At 45.4% G+C, this 15,933-nt stretch overlaps 1 protein-coding gene across 2 annotated transcripts in view; it reads left to right on the top strand.

Annotated features, from left to right (window-relative positions):
• The window catches only part of LOC140187198 (inactive rhomboid protein 2-like), an 85,769-nt gene that overhangs the window by 42,753 nt on the left and 27,083 nt on the right, over positions 1-15,933 (top strand). For both annotated transcript variants that reach the window (XM_072242263.1, XM_072242262.1), the window contains exons 9-12: positions 3,935-4,009; positions 4,095-4,256; positions 9,852-9,955; positions 13,308-13,371. In XM_072242263.1, the coding sequence (XP_072098364.1) occupies positions 3,935-4,009; positions 4,095-4,256; positions 9,852-9,955; positions 13,308-13,371 (405 nt within the window). The remainder of the gene's footprint in view (positions 1-3,934; positions 4,010-4,094; positions 4,257-9,851; positions 9,956-13,307; positions 13,372-15,933) is intronic.

Here is a 15,933-nt window from a genome sequence, read left to right as displayed (position 1 = left end):
AGCCTCTGCAAGTGTTACCGTTCCTGTCCAGTTTCTCCTGATGTTTATCATATCCCTCCAAATGCTCATGCTAGTGTTCACCGTTCCACTCCAGCAGCCTCTGCCGGTGTTCACCGTTCCACTCCAGCAGCCTCTGCCGGTGTTCACCGTTCCACTCCAGCAGATTCTGCCGGTGTTCACCGTTCCACTCCAGCAGATTCTGCCGGTGTTCACCGTTCCACTCCAGCAGCCTCTGCCGGTGTTCACCGTTCCACTCCAGCACCCTCTGCCGGTGTTCACCGTTCCACTCCAGCAGATTCTGCCGGTGTTCACCGTTCCCCTCCCGCAGATTCTGCCGGTGTTCACCGTTCCACTCCAGCAGCCTCTGCCGGTGTTCACCGTTCCACTCCAGCAGATTCTGCCGGTGTTCACCGTTCCCCTCCCGCAGATTCCGCCGGTGTTCACCGTTCCACTCCGGCAGCCTCTGCCGGTGTTCACCGTTCCACTCCAGCAGCCTCTGCCGGTGTTCACCGTTCCCCTCCCGCAGATTCTGCCGGTGTTCACCGTTCCCCTCCCGCAGATTCTGCCGGTGTTCACCGTTCCACTCCAGCAGCCTCTGCTGGTGTTCACCGTTCCCCTCCCGCAGATTCCGCCGGTGTTCACCGTTCCACTCCGGCAGCCTCTGCCGGTGTTCACCGTTCCACTCCGGCAGCCTCTGCCGGTGCTCACCGTTCCCCTCCGGCAGCCTCTGCCGGTGTTCACCGTTCCCCTCCCGCAGATTCTGCCGGTGTTCACCGTTCCCCTGCAGCGGCTCCTGCTGGGGTTTTACTTCCACGGACTGCTCCTGTTGATATTTACTGTTCACTTGCACCTTTCCCACTTTCCATTTCATGTTAGCCTGCTGGTATTCCGAATGTGCCAATATGTTCTCTCCTACACTGTTATTTTCGACAGTAGCCTTTGGTAACTCATAAAAAGTTCTTCTGAAATCTAACTACAGTATATCCAGCAGATCTCCTTTATCCACGACATGTTATTTCTCCAAAGAGCTCTAGAAATTGGTGAAGCACGATTTTGCTTTGAAAAGTTGCATTGACTTTGCATAATGTCCTTGATTTTTTCTAAGTGCTTTCTACAATGCCTCAACATTTCCCCATGTTGGAGTTTATACTGAGACAGAGGGTGGTGAATTTGTAGAATTCATTGCCACTGATGGCTTGGAGGACAAGTCTTTGAGTAAATTTAAAGTTTGATAGTTTCTTGATTCATCAGAATGTTATAGAAACATAGAAAACCTACAACACAATACAGGCCCTTTGGCCCACAATGCTGTGCCGAACATGTCCTTACTTTAGAAATTACCTAGCCCTCTATTTTTCTAAGCTCAATGTACCTGTCAAGGAGTCTCTTAAAAGACCCTATTGTATCCACCTCCACCACCGTCACCGGCAGCCATTCCACGCACTCACCACTATCTGCATAAAAAAAACTTACCTCTGACACCTCCTCTGTACCTACTTCCAAGCACCTTAAAACTGTGCCTTGTCATGCTAGCCATTTCAGCCCTGGGAAAAAACCTCTGACTATCCACGTGATTAATGCCTCTCATCATCTTGTACACCTCTATCAGGTCACCTCTCATCCTCCGTCGCTCCAAGGAAAAGAGGCTGAGTTCACGCAACCTATTCTCATAAGGCATGCTCCCCAATCCAGGCAACATCCTTGTAAATCTCTTCTGCACCCTTTCTATAGTTTCCACATCCTTCCCGTAGTGAGGTGATCAGAACTGACCACAGTACTCCAAGTGGGGTCTGACCAGGGTCCTATATAGCTGCAACATTACCTCTCAGCTCCTAAACTCAAGCCCACAGTTGATGAAGGCCAATGCACCGTATGCCTTCTTAACCACAGAGTCAACCTGCATAGCAGCTTTGAGTGTTTTGTGGACACAGACCCCAAGATCCCTCTGATCCTCCACACTGCCAAGAGTTTTACATTAATACTATATTCTGTCAGCATATTTGACCTACCAAAATGAACCACCTCACACTTGTCTGGGTTGAACTCCATCTGCCACTTCTCAGCCCAGTTTTGCACCCTATCAATGTCCTGCTGTAACCTCTGACAGTCCTCTACATTATCCACAACACCTCCAACCTTTGTGTTGTCAGCAAATTTAGTAACCCATCCCTCTACTACTTCATCAAGGTCATTTATAAAAATCACGAATAGCAGGGGTCCCAGAACATATCCGAGGCACACCACTGGTCGCCGACCTCCATGCAGAATGTGACCCATCTATAACCACTCTTTGCCTTCTGTGGGCAAGCCAGTTCCAGATCCACAAAGCAATGTCCCCTTGGATCCCATGCCTCCTTACTTTCTCCATAAGCCTGGCATGCGGTACCTTGTCAAATGCCTTGCTGAAACCCATATACACTAAATCTACTACTCTACCTTCATCAATGGGTTTAGTCACATCCTCAAAAAATTCAATCAGCCTGCCTTTGACAAAGCCATGCTGACTATTCCTAATGTTCTCTCCAAATGTCCATAAATCCTTCCTCTTAGGATCTTCTCCATCAACTTGCCAACCACTGAAGTAAGACTCACTGGTCTATAATTTCCTGGGTTATCTCTATTCCCTTTCTTGAACAATGGAACAACATCCGCAACCTTACAATCCTCCAGAACCTCTCCTGTCCCCATTGATGATGGAAAGATCATTGCCAGAGGCACAGCAATCTCCTCCCTTTCCTCCCACAGTAGCCTGGGGTACATCTTGTCCGGTCCAGGTTACTTATCCAACTTTATGCTTTCCAAAAGCCTTAGCATATCCTCTTTCTTGATATCTACACGCTCAAGCTTTTCAGTCTGCTGTAAGTCATCCCTACAATTGCAAAGATCCTTTTCCGTAGTGAATACTGAAGCAAAGTACCTCAGCTATCTCCTCCAGTTCCATACACACTTTTCCACTGTCACACTTGTTTGGTCCTATTCTCTCACGTTTTATCCTCTTGCTCTTCACATACTTATAGAATGCCTTGGGATTTTTCCTTAATCCTGTCCACCAAGGCCTTCTTATGGCCCCTTCTTGCTTTCCTAATTTCATTTTTAAGCTCCTTCCTGCTAGCCTTATAATCTTCTAGATCTCAATTATTACCTAGCTTTTTGAACCTTTCGTAAGCTCTTCTTTTCTTCTTAACTAGATTTACAACAGCCTTTGTACACCATGGTTCCTGTACCCTGCCATCCTTTCCCTGTCTCATTGGAACGTACCTATGCAGAACTCCACACAAATATCCCCTGAACATTTGCCACATTTCTTACGTACATTTCCCTGAGAACATCTGTTCCCACTTTATGCTTCCAAGTTCTTGTCTCATATTTTCCTTTACTCCAATTAAACACTTTCCTAACTTGTCTGTTCCTATCCTTCTCCAATGCTATGATAAAGGGGATAGAATTGTGATCACTCTCTCCAAAATGCTCTCCCTCAGAGATCTGACACCTGACCAGGTTCATTTCCCAATACCAGATCAAGTACAGCCTCTCCTCTTGTAGGCTTGTCTACATAGTGTGTCAGGAAAGCTTCCTGAACACACCTAACAAACTCCACCCCATCTAAACCCCTTGCTCCAGGGATATGCCAATCGATATTTGGGAAATTAAAATCTCCCACCACGACAACGGTTACAAGGTCAAAGGTTACGAGGAGAAGGCAGGAGAATGGGGTTGAGAGGGATAGTAAATCAGCCTTGACAGAATGGCACAGCAGACACAGCTATTTTTATGGTTTTACAGAGTTATAGACTGGCCTGTACTTTCCTGCTTCCTGTTGACTTCTTTCATAAGATCACTCCAAAATAACACTTCCCTGTAAAGTGGACATCAGCAAACTTGACAGGTGGAAAAGGAATGGTGCTCAGAATTTTGAATGAGACCTGTTTCTCAGGTGCTGAGGAAGAAAGGGATCTATGAGAGTGTGGAGGATGTGCAGCAGGAGAACTTCTGGATTGGGCCTCGTTCGGTGAGTCCTTTGCTCAGAGATCAGGTGGAGACGCAGAGACTTTGTGCACAGACATGCAGATGCTTAGTGCTTTCACTGTTTGCAGGATGCTCTCATCCACCTTGGAGCAAAGTTTTCTCCTTGTTTACGGAAGGACCAATCGATCGCAAAGCTCACCGAGAAGGCAAGAGATCAGGAGAGGAGGTCAGGCTGCTGTGTTCAGAATGACAATTCTGGATGTGTGCAGACATTGAAGGAGGATTGTTCGGTAAGTATGAACAACTGCACTCACACCACTCGTGTGTTTCACTCTTCATTCTGACTTCTTGGACCAAACCACTGGAGGTCAATCTGATTCCTGCAAGTACATGTATCTCATTTCCTCACTATCGAGACAAATGCTTTTTCTCTCCATCAAATCAAAACATTTCTAACATTTCTAAATTGACGGATCAAGGAGAGGAGTTATCAGGAGGAAATGGCGACAGATTTCTAGAGGAATTTAACCTCTAGAGAGGAACAAAGAGATAGAACGTAGAATATAGAAAACCTACAGCACAATTCAGGCCCTTTGGCCCACAAAGCTGTGCCGAACATGTCCTAACCTTAGAAATTACCTAGGCTTACCCATAGCCCTCTATTTTTCTAAGCTCCATGTACCTGTCCAGGAATCTCCTAAAAGACCCTATCATATCCGCCTCCACCACTGTCGCCGGCAACTCATTCCACACCAGTCTGCATAAAAAAAACTTACCCCTGACATCTCCTCTGTACTTACTCCCCAGCACCTTAAAACTGCGTCCTCTTGTGCTAACCGTTTCAGCCCTGGGAAAAGGCCTCTGACTATCCACACGATAATGCCTCTCATCATCAGGTCACCTCTCATCCTCCGTCACTCCAAGGAGAAAAGACCGAGTTCACTAAACCTATTCTCATAAGGCAGGCTCCCCAATCCAGGCAACATCCTTGTAAATCTCCTCTGCACCCTTTCTATGGTTTCCACATCCTTCCTGTAGTGAGGTGAGCAGAACTAAGCACAGTACTCCAAGTGGGGTCTGACCAGGGTCCTATATAGCTGCAACATTACCTCTCGGCCCATAAACTCAATCCCAGGGTTGAAGAAGGCCAATACACCGTATGCCTTCCTAACCAGAGTCAACCTGCGTAGCAGCTTTGAGTGTCCTGTGGACTCGGATCCCAAGATCCCTCTGATCCTCCACACTGCCAAGAGTCTTACCATTAATATTATATTCTACCATCATATTTGGCCTACCAAAATGAACCACCTCACACTTATCTGGGTTGAACTCCACCTGCCACTTCTCAGCCCAGTTTTGCATCCTATCAATGACCTGCTGTAACCTCTGACAGCCCTCCACACTATCCACAACACCCCTAACCTTTCTTGGAGAACAGTGCACCCAAAGCACTGGAATTTCCACCACAGGTTAGCGAGGCAGTAACAAGTAAACCAGGAATTTGTGGTTATTGTTACAGGGATTGAACTAAAAAGTGGGTAACGTATGCTGAACTTGGATTATTGGTTTGATTACACTTTCAGTATTTCATCTGGTTTCCATGTTTTTATTATTAAAGGGAAAACAAAGTGTATTATCAGATGTAAACCCGTGAAGCAAACATCAGTGGTGGGAAAGACACTGGAGGGGATTCTGAGTTCAGAAAAAACCTTGTGCAGAGAGCAATGAGGTTGTGGAACTCGCCCCCAAAGGCCAGAAGTGTACCAGTATTTCTGGTAGTCTGCACAGGTCCGTGGGAGAGCGAGTAGCAGAAAATGCTACCAGTTGAAAAAGAGTGGAAGAGAGATTTGGGGCAGAAATCTGAGTGAAAACAGGTGGGCTGAATGACGTTTGTGTGCTGAATCCCCCATTATACCATCCCCATAACTAGGGGAGTTGAATATAGGAGCAAAGAGGTCCTTCTGCAGTTATACAAGGCCTGATGAGACCCCACCTGGAGTATTGTGTGCAGTTTTGCTCTCCAAATTTGAGGAAGGACATTCTTGCTATTGAGAGAGTGCAGCGTAGGTTCACTGGGTTAATTCCAGGGATGGCAGGATTGTCATATGTTGAAGGATTGGAGCGACTGGGCTTGTATACACTGGAATTTAGAAGGATGAGAGTGGATCTGATTGAAGCATATAAGATTATTAAGGGATTGGACACGCTAGAGGCAGGAAACATGTTCCCAATGTTGGGGGAGTCCAGAACCAGAGGCCACAGTTTAAGAATAAGGGGTAGGCCATTTAGAACAGAGTTGAGGAAAAACTATTTCACACAGAGAGTTGTGGATCTGTGGAATGCTCTGCCTCAGAAGGCAGTGGAGGCCAATTCTCTGGATTCTTTCAAGAAAGAGTTAGATAGAGCTCTTAAAGATAGTGGAGTGAAGGGATATGGGGAGAAGGCAGGAAAAGGGTACTGATTGTGGATGATCAGCCATGATCACAGTGAATGGTGGGGCTGGCTCGAAGGGCTGAATGGCCTACTCCTGCACCTATTGTCTATTGTGTATTGTGTTCTATCCTCCCCCAGCTGAATTCCCATGTGAGCTCTTATCCCCTCGTCCCTCCGGGCTGAGTTCCATCTGAGCTCTATCACACCCCGCTTGTCTTGAATTCCCATGTGAGCCCTATCACCCTCTCCCTAAGTTGAATCTTCCATCGTGTTCTATTCTCCCCCCCTCCTGTGCTATATCGCGTATTGTGTTCTATTCCCCCCCCATGCTGAATTTCAACGTGAGATTTATTTCCAACCCCCCCCCACCCCCACCCCTGGCTGAATTTCCATGTGAGATGTTCCACCCCCCCCACCACATGCTGAATTCCTATGTATCACCTGTCTACCCCCACACCCCCAGGGTGAATTCTCACATGATCTCTACACCCTTCCCACGGGGCTGAATTCCCATCTCTATCCCCCCCACCTTGTGAGATCTGTTTCACCCCTACCCACTTGTACTGAATTCATATGCAAGACCTATCCCCTCCCCCCCAGGCTGAAATCTCATGTGAGCTCTGTTCTCCCCTGACCCCCGAACTGAATTCCAATAAACTCTATCACCTCGCCTCAGCTTCTGGGCTGAGTTCCCATCTGAGCTGTATTTCCCATCCCTTTGTCCTGAATTCCCATGTGAGCTCTAGCACCTCCCCCGCCACCATGTCCTGAATTCCCATGTAAGATCAAGGCCCCCCGGGCTAAATTCCCATGTGAGCACTATCTCTTCCACCCCCCCCCCACCCCAGGCTGAATACTTACGTGCGCTCTAACCCTCCCCCACCTTGTCCTGAATTCCCATGTCAGCTAAATCCCCCCCTCTCCTTGTCCTGAATTCCCATGTCAGCTAAATCCCCCCCTCTCCTTGTCCTGAATTCCCATGTCAGCTAAATCCCCCCTCCCCTTGTGCTGAATTCCCATGTCAGCTAAATCCCCCCCTCTCCTTGTCCTGAATTCCTATGTCAGCTAAATCCCCCCTCCCCTCCCCTTGTGCTGAATTCCCATGTCAGCTAAATCCCCCCTCCCCTCCCCTTGTGCTGAATTCCCATGTCAGCTAAATCCCCCCTCCCCTCCCCTTGTGCTGAATTCCCATGTCAGCTAAATCCCCCCTCCCCTCCCCTTGTGCTGAATTCCCATGTCAGCTAAATCCCCCCTCCCCTCCCCTTGTGCTGAATTCCCATGTGAGATAAATCCCCCCTCCCCTCCCCTTGTGCTGAATTCCCATGTGAGTTCTATGCCCCCCCATCCCCTAGCCCCCGGGCCGAATTCCCATGCAAGCTCTGTAAAGTTATAGAGCCACAGAGAGGTACAGCACAGACACAGGCCCTTCATCTCATCTAGTCCACGCCAAAGCCATTTAAACCGCCTTCTCCCATCGATCTGCACCAGGACCAGCGTCCTCCATATCCCTACCATCTATGCACTGTCCTTTTTCAAACTTCACTCCAACATTGAAATCGAGCTCATGTGCACCACTGGCACTGGCAGCTCATTCCACACTCTCACCACCTTCTGTGTGAAGAAATTTCCCCCTCATGTTCCCCTTAAACGTTTAACCTTTCACCCTTAACCTATGACCTCTGGTTGCAGTTCCACCCAATCTCAGTGGAAAAAAACAAGAGAAAATCTGCAGATGCCGGAAATCCGAGCAACATATACAAAATGCTGGAGGAACTGAGCAGGCTGCCTGGTCTGCTTAGTTTCTCCAGCATTTTGTGTGTGGCTCAGTGGAAAAGGCCTGGTTACATTTTCCCTCTTTACACCTCTCATAATGTTGTATACCTCTTTCAAATCGCCTCAATTTTCTATGTTCTTTGGAATAAAGGCCTAACCTATTCAATCTTTCCTTATGACCCAGGTCCTCCAGACACAACAACATCTTTGTAAATTTTCTCTGTACTTTTTCCAACATCTTTCCTATAGGTAGGTGACCACAACTGCACACAATGCTCCAAATTAGGCCTCACCAATGCCTAATACAACTTCAACATAACATCCCATCTTCTGTACTCAATACTTTGATTTAGGAAGGCCAATGTGCCAAAAGCTTTCTTTACAACCTTATCTACCTGTGATGAATTATGGACATTTATTCCCAGAGCACTTTGTTCTGACACACTCCTCAGTGCCCTACCGTTCACTGTGTAAGACCTACTCTGACTGGTGCTACCAAAGTGCAACACTTCGCACTTGTCCCTGTATCATTTTTCCAGCTGGTCCAGATCCCCTACAAGCCATGATCAATAGGTACATTTAACGCCAGAGAAATGTATACAATATACATCCTGAAGTTCTTTTTCCTCACAAACATCCACTAAAACAGAGGAATGCCCCAAAGAATGAATGACCGTTAAATGTTAGAACGCCAAAGCACCCCCCCAGCTCCCCCCTCCCATGCACAAGCAGCAGCAAGGCAACAACACCCCACCCACCACCCGCAAAAAAGCAATGGCACCCCACCACCGAGCACTCAAGCATGCAGCAAAGCATCTATAAAGACATAAACTTGCAGTACCCCAAAGACTAGTTGTCAAATTACTGGGTGAACATACTACAGGCTCTCTCTCTCCCTAATAAGGGAAAAAGAGGTGTCCCCATTTCACATCAAGAGGGGAGACATAACAAACAACTCGCTGATTTATGATGTTAAAAGTCTGTTGCATCAATTTTTCCAAGCTCCGCACCCAGAGAGCTCAGGTCTCTGGACACACAGCCCACGGGAGCTAATCTGCTGCTCTCGATGTTCCGTGTCCTCCCGCGACACCTCAGTCAGGGTTCACCATCTCCAGAGCCACAAAAATCCAGCACCCTGAAGGCGTGCTAGTCTTCTAGGCCATGTCCCTGGGATATCAAAAAGCAGTTGGTCGTGGGCCCTGAGAGGGGGTCCCATTCCCACAAAGGACTGAAGTCAGAGCATAACTCCAGGTCAGGATCTTCAAAAGAACCTTGAAAAGGTAAAAAAGAGATATCAAAGATAGAAATAGAGCTGCTTCTGAAGATACAAGCAAAGGAGGCACTGTTCAGCACCATCATCACTTCGCTCTGCCCCTCCTACTAGTTGAAAGGCTTCGATAGAATAGACTTGGAGAGGATTTCACCATTTACCCTTAATCCATGACCTCAAGTTTTAATCTCACCCAATCTCAGTAGATAACATATTAAAAAGTTCCATTTGTCCATTGGAAATCTGTCTGAATTCCTTGGTAGTGATGCAGGCTTCAGTGATCAGTATTGCCACAGTATGCCAAGAAGATCTGGCACTCAGCCCTGCTGGAGGGTAATTTATTACTCACCCCCAATGTAGTACTGTGCAATCATAAACAGTTACTAACCTTTTCTATTTTCAAACACAGAAAGTACTCGCCACTTTTATTAAATGGCCAAGCAGCCAAGCTCCAAACCTGGGCTTCACTAATCAGAAGCGATCATCAGGGGCAGTGTGTCATCAGGATCCAAGGCAAGTGAAACCTGTATCAGAATGTTGGAACTGGGAGCAGCAACTCTCCACAGGTTCAGTCCCTCCACCTCTATCTCCTACCAGCCTGATACCCAACTACGTAAGGCATTCAAGCAGCTTATTATATATGTACAACTTCTTAGTAAGGCATGGCTAGTCTGGCCTTGAACAATATCCTGCCTGATCTTCAATGCCTCACTAAGTATCCTTGGCTCTCTGGGTAGAGAGCTATGAAGATACACAAGCCCTCAGTTATTACAGATGTCCTCACCCTGAACAGTTATCCTGAGGCTTTGCCCAGTCCTAGATGCATGAAGAGAAAATCCCAAGCACCATCCCATCAATGTGCACCTCAGTGAGATTCCAGCAAATCATCCAGTCTTCCTCACTTGCTCTTCACAGAACCATCCCCTCACAGGAGCATTGGCTCCAGAGACTATTGCTCTCCAAGTATGGTTTTATCAGGAATATTGAGAATCTGAGTAAAACATCACTACTCTTCCAGTGACAAGTACTCAGTGCCTGCCTTGTTTGCTGAACCTCATCCCACACTCTCTCATTACCCCCTTCACTGTTACCCCTTCCACACCACTTCTCAATCACCCCACAGTAACTGTCCCATCTTCTTCTCCACCCTGATGCTCCCTCTGTGTCTCTCTTTAATGCTACCCTTGTTGGCTTCCCAACACACATACATTAAGCCACATCTCCAGACATTTACATCTGGATCTGCACTTCTTCCTTCAGTTTTTGTTAAATAGGAGTCACGAGGCCGTTAGTGGTAAGTTAGCTTTTCAACTGTCCTATCCCCTATATACATTAATGATTTAGATGAAGGGATTATAAGTAATATTAGCAAATTTGCAGATGACCCAAAGCTGGGTGGCAGTGTGAAGTGTGAGGAGGATGTTATGAGAGTGCAGGGTGACTTGGACAGGTTGGGTGAGTGGGCAGATGCAGTTTAATGTGGATAAATGTGAGGTTATCCACTTTGACAAGAACAGGAAGGCAGATTACTATCTGAATGGTGTCAAGTTCGGAAAAGGGGAAGTACAACGAGATCTGGGTGTCCTTGTTCATCAGTCACTGAAAGTAAGCATGCAGGTACAGCAGGCAGTGAAGAAAGCTAATGGCATGTTGGCCTTCATAACAAGGAGCGTTGAGAATAGGAACAAAGAGGTCCTTCTGCAGTTGTACAGGGCCCTGGTGAGACTACACCTAGAGTATTGTGTGCAGTTTTGGTTTCCAAATTTGAGGAAGGATATTTTTGCTATTGAGGGAGTGCAGCGTAGGTTCACAAGGTTAATTCCCGGGATGGCAGAACTGTCATATGTTGAAAGATTGGAGCGACTGGGCTTGAATACACTGGAATTTAGAAGGATGAGAGGGGATCTGATTGAAACATATAGGATTATTAAGGGATTGGACACACTAGAGGCAGGAAACATGTTCCCTGATGTTGGGGGAGTCCAGAACCAGAGGCCACAGTTTTTCACCCAGAGAGTTGTGGATCTGTGGAATGCTCTGCCTCAGATGGCAGTGGAGGCCAATTCTCTGGATGCTTTCAAGAATGAGTTAGATAGAGCTCTTAAAGATAGTGGAGTCAAGGGATATGGGGAGAAGGCAGGAACAAGGTACTGATTGTGGATGATCAGCCATGATCACAGTGAGTGACGGTGCTGCCTTGAAGAGCCGAATGGCCTACTCCTGCACCTATTGTCTATTTTATTAGGCCATAAGATATAGGAGCAGAATTAAGCCATTTGGCCCAACAAGTCTCCCCGGACCTCCTGTCCCATGATCCTCTCATATCCCCTTTGCCAATCACCTGTCCAGCTCTTGGCTCCATCCCTCCCCCTCCTGTCTTCTCCTATCATTTTGGATCTCCCCTTCCCCCTCCCCCTCCCACTTTCAAATCTCTTACTAACTCTTCCTTCAGTTAGTCCTGACGAAAGGTCTTGGCCTGAAACGTTGACTGTACCTCTTCCTAGAGATGTTGTCTGGCCTGCTGCGTTCACCAGCAACTTTGATGTGTGTTGCTTGAATTTCCAGCATCTGCAGAATTCCTGTTGTTTGCTAGATTTAAGGACCGGACAGCCAAAGGAATAACAGCTATTTGCAATATAATGAAAGAAGGAACACTGTTCAGTTTTGAAATGCTCAAAGAGAAACACCTATTAGAAAAACAAGACTTTTATTGATATTTACAGATGTGACAGTATGTTAATAGGATGGTTAAAAAATGTAACCAAGGCAAGTACATGTCTGATAGAGCTATCTAGAAAAGCATATAATTCAGACAATGGTAGTAGAATCATTTCAAGCGTGTATAAGGGTTTGTCAAATCTTAAAACACTTTCGACTTCATACATTAAAACAAAATGGGAGAAGGAAGGAGGGATAATAATATCTGAGGAAGACTGGACAATAATATGGAGGTATCAATAGAAGTGTACCAGTTCACAGAAATGGTGGGAGTTTGGGTGGAAAAACTTGATAAGATATTTTATTACCGCCTCTCAGAAATCCCATTATGATAGTAACCTCCCTGTTTGCTGGAGAAATTGTGGAAATCAAAATGCAAACCATCATCATATTTTCTGGGAATGCCCCGTTATCAAAGACTATTGGAGTGGGATACACAATGCCCTACAAGACAAATTTGAATGTGAAATACCCTTAGAAAGTAAGACCATATATTTTGGGTATATACCTCAAGAATGGTTGAAAAGAGATAAATATTTAATGAATATACTGCGGTGGATGGTAAAATTACCCTTACCAGGAAATGGTTATCACAGGAGAGCCCAACTTTAATTGTATGGATGGAGATTACAATGGACATCTACAAAATGGAGAAGATAACAGCATCTGTTATTCATAAGTTGGAACAATTTGATTCATACTGGGAAAGATGGTTTAACTACTTAATACCTCATAGGCCTGATTTGATTCTCACAAGTCATTGAATATGTTGTTAGAAAAAAGATCACTCCCTACTTTGTACATAGTTTTCTTCTTTTGATTGTTCTTTCTTTCCTCTCCTTTCTATAAGTGTATACCTCAGATAGTAGTAGTAGTAGTAGTAGTAGTAGTAGTAGTCATACTTTATTGATCCCGGGGGAAATTGGTTTTCGTTACAGTTGCACCATAAATAATAAATAGTAATAGAACCATAAATAGTTAATAAATATTATGTGGAGATTTGTGACAAATATGACTCTATGATATATATGTACAGTATCTGGAATACATCTTCTGGAATGTTTTGTTTGATGATGAACTTCAATAAAAAAAAATTACAAAAAAAAGAGAATCAGCCTGTGTGACTGAGCATATATTCTGCTTGCAGGACGTGTGAGGAACCTGCCTCAGCCATGCCACACATCTGGAAGGACGACATCACTCAATGGCCTGTGAGTATTTCTGTGAAAACTCTAAGCATGAGTGAAGTGAATATCTGTGTTTACTACCTCCAAGCATAAGGACAAGATTCAATCTTGTCCCGCAGGAAATCAATGTAAATAGTTCTTAACAGAACTACAGTTATAAAACTACCTGTTTAGAAATGGGTCATGTACATGGTTAATGTTAGTGGGTAATGTAAATGGGTATTGCAGAAATAACAAGCAGGATAGACAAAGGAGAATTGGTCGATGTTGTGTACTTGGATTTTCAGAAGGCCTTTGACAAGGTGCCACACATGAGGCTGCTTAACAAGCTACAAGCCCTTGGTATTACAGGAAATATTCTAGCATGGATAAAGCAGTGGCTGACTGGCAGGAGGCAAAGAGTGGGACTAAAGGGAGCCTTTTCTGGTTGGCTGCCAGTAACTAGTGGTGTTCTATAGAGGTCTGTGTTGGGACCAATTCTTTTATGTTATAGTTCATAATTTGGATGATGAAATTGCTGGCTTGCTGCAAAGTTTGCAGATGGTATGAAGATAGGTGGAGGGGCAGGTGGTCTTCAGGAAGCAGAGAGACTACAGAAGGACCTAGACAGGTCTGGAGAATGGGCAAAAAAGTAGCAGGCGGAATACAGTGTTGAGAAATGTATGGTCATGCATATCGGTAGAAGAAATGAAAGGGTTGACAATTTTCTAAATGGAGAGAAAATACAAAAAAACTGGGGTACAAGAGGACTTGGGAGTTATTGTACAGGATTCCCTAAAGGTTAATTTGCAGGTTGAGTATGTGGTGAGAAAGGTAAATGCGATATTAGTACTCATTTCAGGAGGACAAGAATGTAAAATCAAGGATGTAATATTGAGACTTTATAAAGCACTGGTGAGGCCTCACTTAGAGTATTGTGAGTAGTTTTGGGGATCTTATCTGAGAAAGGAGATGCTGACATTGGAAGAGGTTCAAAGAAGGTTCATGAAAATGATTCCAGGTTTGAATGGCTTGACATATGAAGAGTATTTGATAGCTCTGGGCCCCTGTTCACTGGAATTCAGAAGCAGGTGGAGTGACATCATTGAAACCTATCGAATGGTGAAAGGTCTTGATAGAGTGGATGGGGAGAGGATGTTTCCTATGGTTGGAGAGTCTAAGATCAGAGGACACAGCTTAGGATAGAGAGGTGTCCTTTTAGAACAGAGTTGAGGTGGAATTCCTTTAAACAGAGAGGCTGAATCTGTAGAATTTGTTGCCACAAATGGCTGTTGAGGCCAAGTCATTGGGTATATTTAAGGCAGAGGTTGATCAGTGAGGACATGAAGAGATATGGGGAGAGGCCAGGAGATTGGGCCTGAGAGGGAAAATGGATCAGCCATGTTGAAATGGTGGAGCAGACTCTGGGCCAAATGGTTCCTGTAAATGGGTAACGTTAGACATTGGAGCAGAATTAGGCCATTCAGCCCATCGAGTATGCTCCACCATTCCATCATGGCGGATCCTGGATCCCATTCAACCCCACACACCTGCCTTCTTGCCCTATCCTTTGAAGCCCTGACAGATCAGGAAATGATCAACTTCCACCTTAAATATACCCACGGACATGGCCTCCACCACAGTCTGTAGCTGAACGTTCACTACTCTCTGTTCCTGGTTCTAAAGGGTCGCTCCTCAAATCTGAGGTTGTGCCCTCTAGTTCTGGACACCCCCACCATAGGAAACATCCTCTCCACATCCACCTGATCTAGTCTTTTCAACATTCAGTAGGTTTCAATGAGATCCCCCCACATTCTTTGAAATTCCAGTGAGTACAGGCCCAAAGCAGCCAAACACTCCTCATAAGTTAACTTCTTCATTTCCAGAATCATCCTCGTGCACCTCCTCTGGACTCTCTCCAATGACAGCACATTCTTCTTGAGATATGGAGCCCAAAAGTGTTAACAATACCCTGGTGCGGCCAGACTAGTGTCTTATAAAGGCTCAGCATTATCTCTTTGCATTTATATTCTACTCCCCTTGAAATATATGCCAACATTGCATTTGCCTTTTTTACCACAAACTGAACCTGTAAATTAAACTACTGGGAGTCTTGCACAAGGACTCCTAAGTCCCTCTGCACCTCTGATTTTTGAACCTTCTCCCCATTTAGATAATAGTCTGCACTATTGTTCCTTTTTATCAAAATGCATTATCATACTTTTCCCAACACTGTGTTCCATCTGCCACTTTTTTTGCCCATTCTTCCAATTTATCTAAGTCCTGCTGCAATCACTTTGCTTCCCTAGTGCTACCTATCCTTCTATCTATCTTCATATCATCTGCAAACTTTGCCACAAAGTCATCAACTCGATTATCTAAATCATTGACAAACAATTGAAAAGAGCAGTCCCAATACTGACCCCTGAGGAACACCACTCATCACCGGCAGCCAACTAGAAAAGGCCCCCTTTATTCCCACTTGCTGCCTCCTACCTGTCAGCCATTCTGCTATCCACGCCAGTATCTTTCCTGTAACGCCATAGGAATTTGTCTTGTTAAGCAGCCTCATGTGTGGCACCTTATTAAATGCCTTCTGAAAATCCA

The sequence above is a fragment of the Mobula birostris genome, chromosome 24, assembly GCF_030028105.1.
Source record: "Mobula birostris isolate sMobBir1 chromosome 24, sMobBir1.hap1, whole genome shotgun sequence".
In the NCBI taxonomy this organism is placed as follows: domain Eukaryota; kingdom Metazoa; phylum Chordata; class Chondrichthyes; order Myliobatiformes; family Myliobatidae; genus Mobula; species Mobula birostris.
This window is presented reverse-complemented; position numbering and strand designations above follow the sequence as displayed.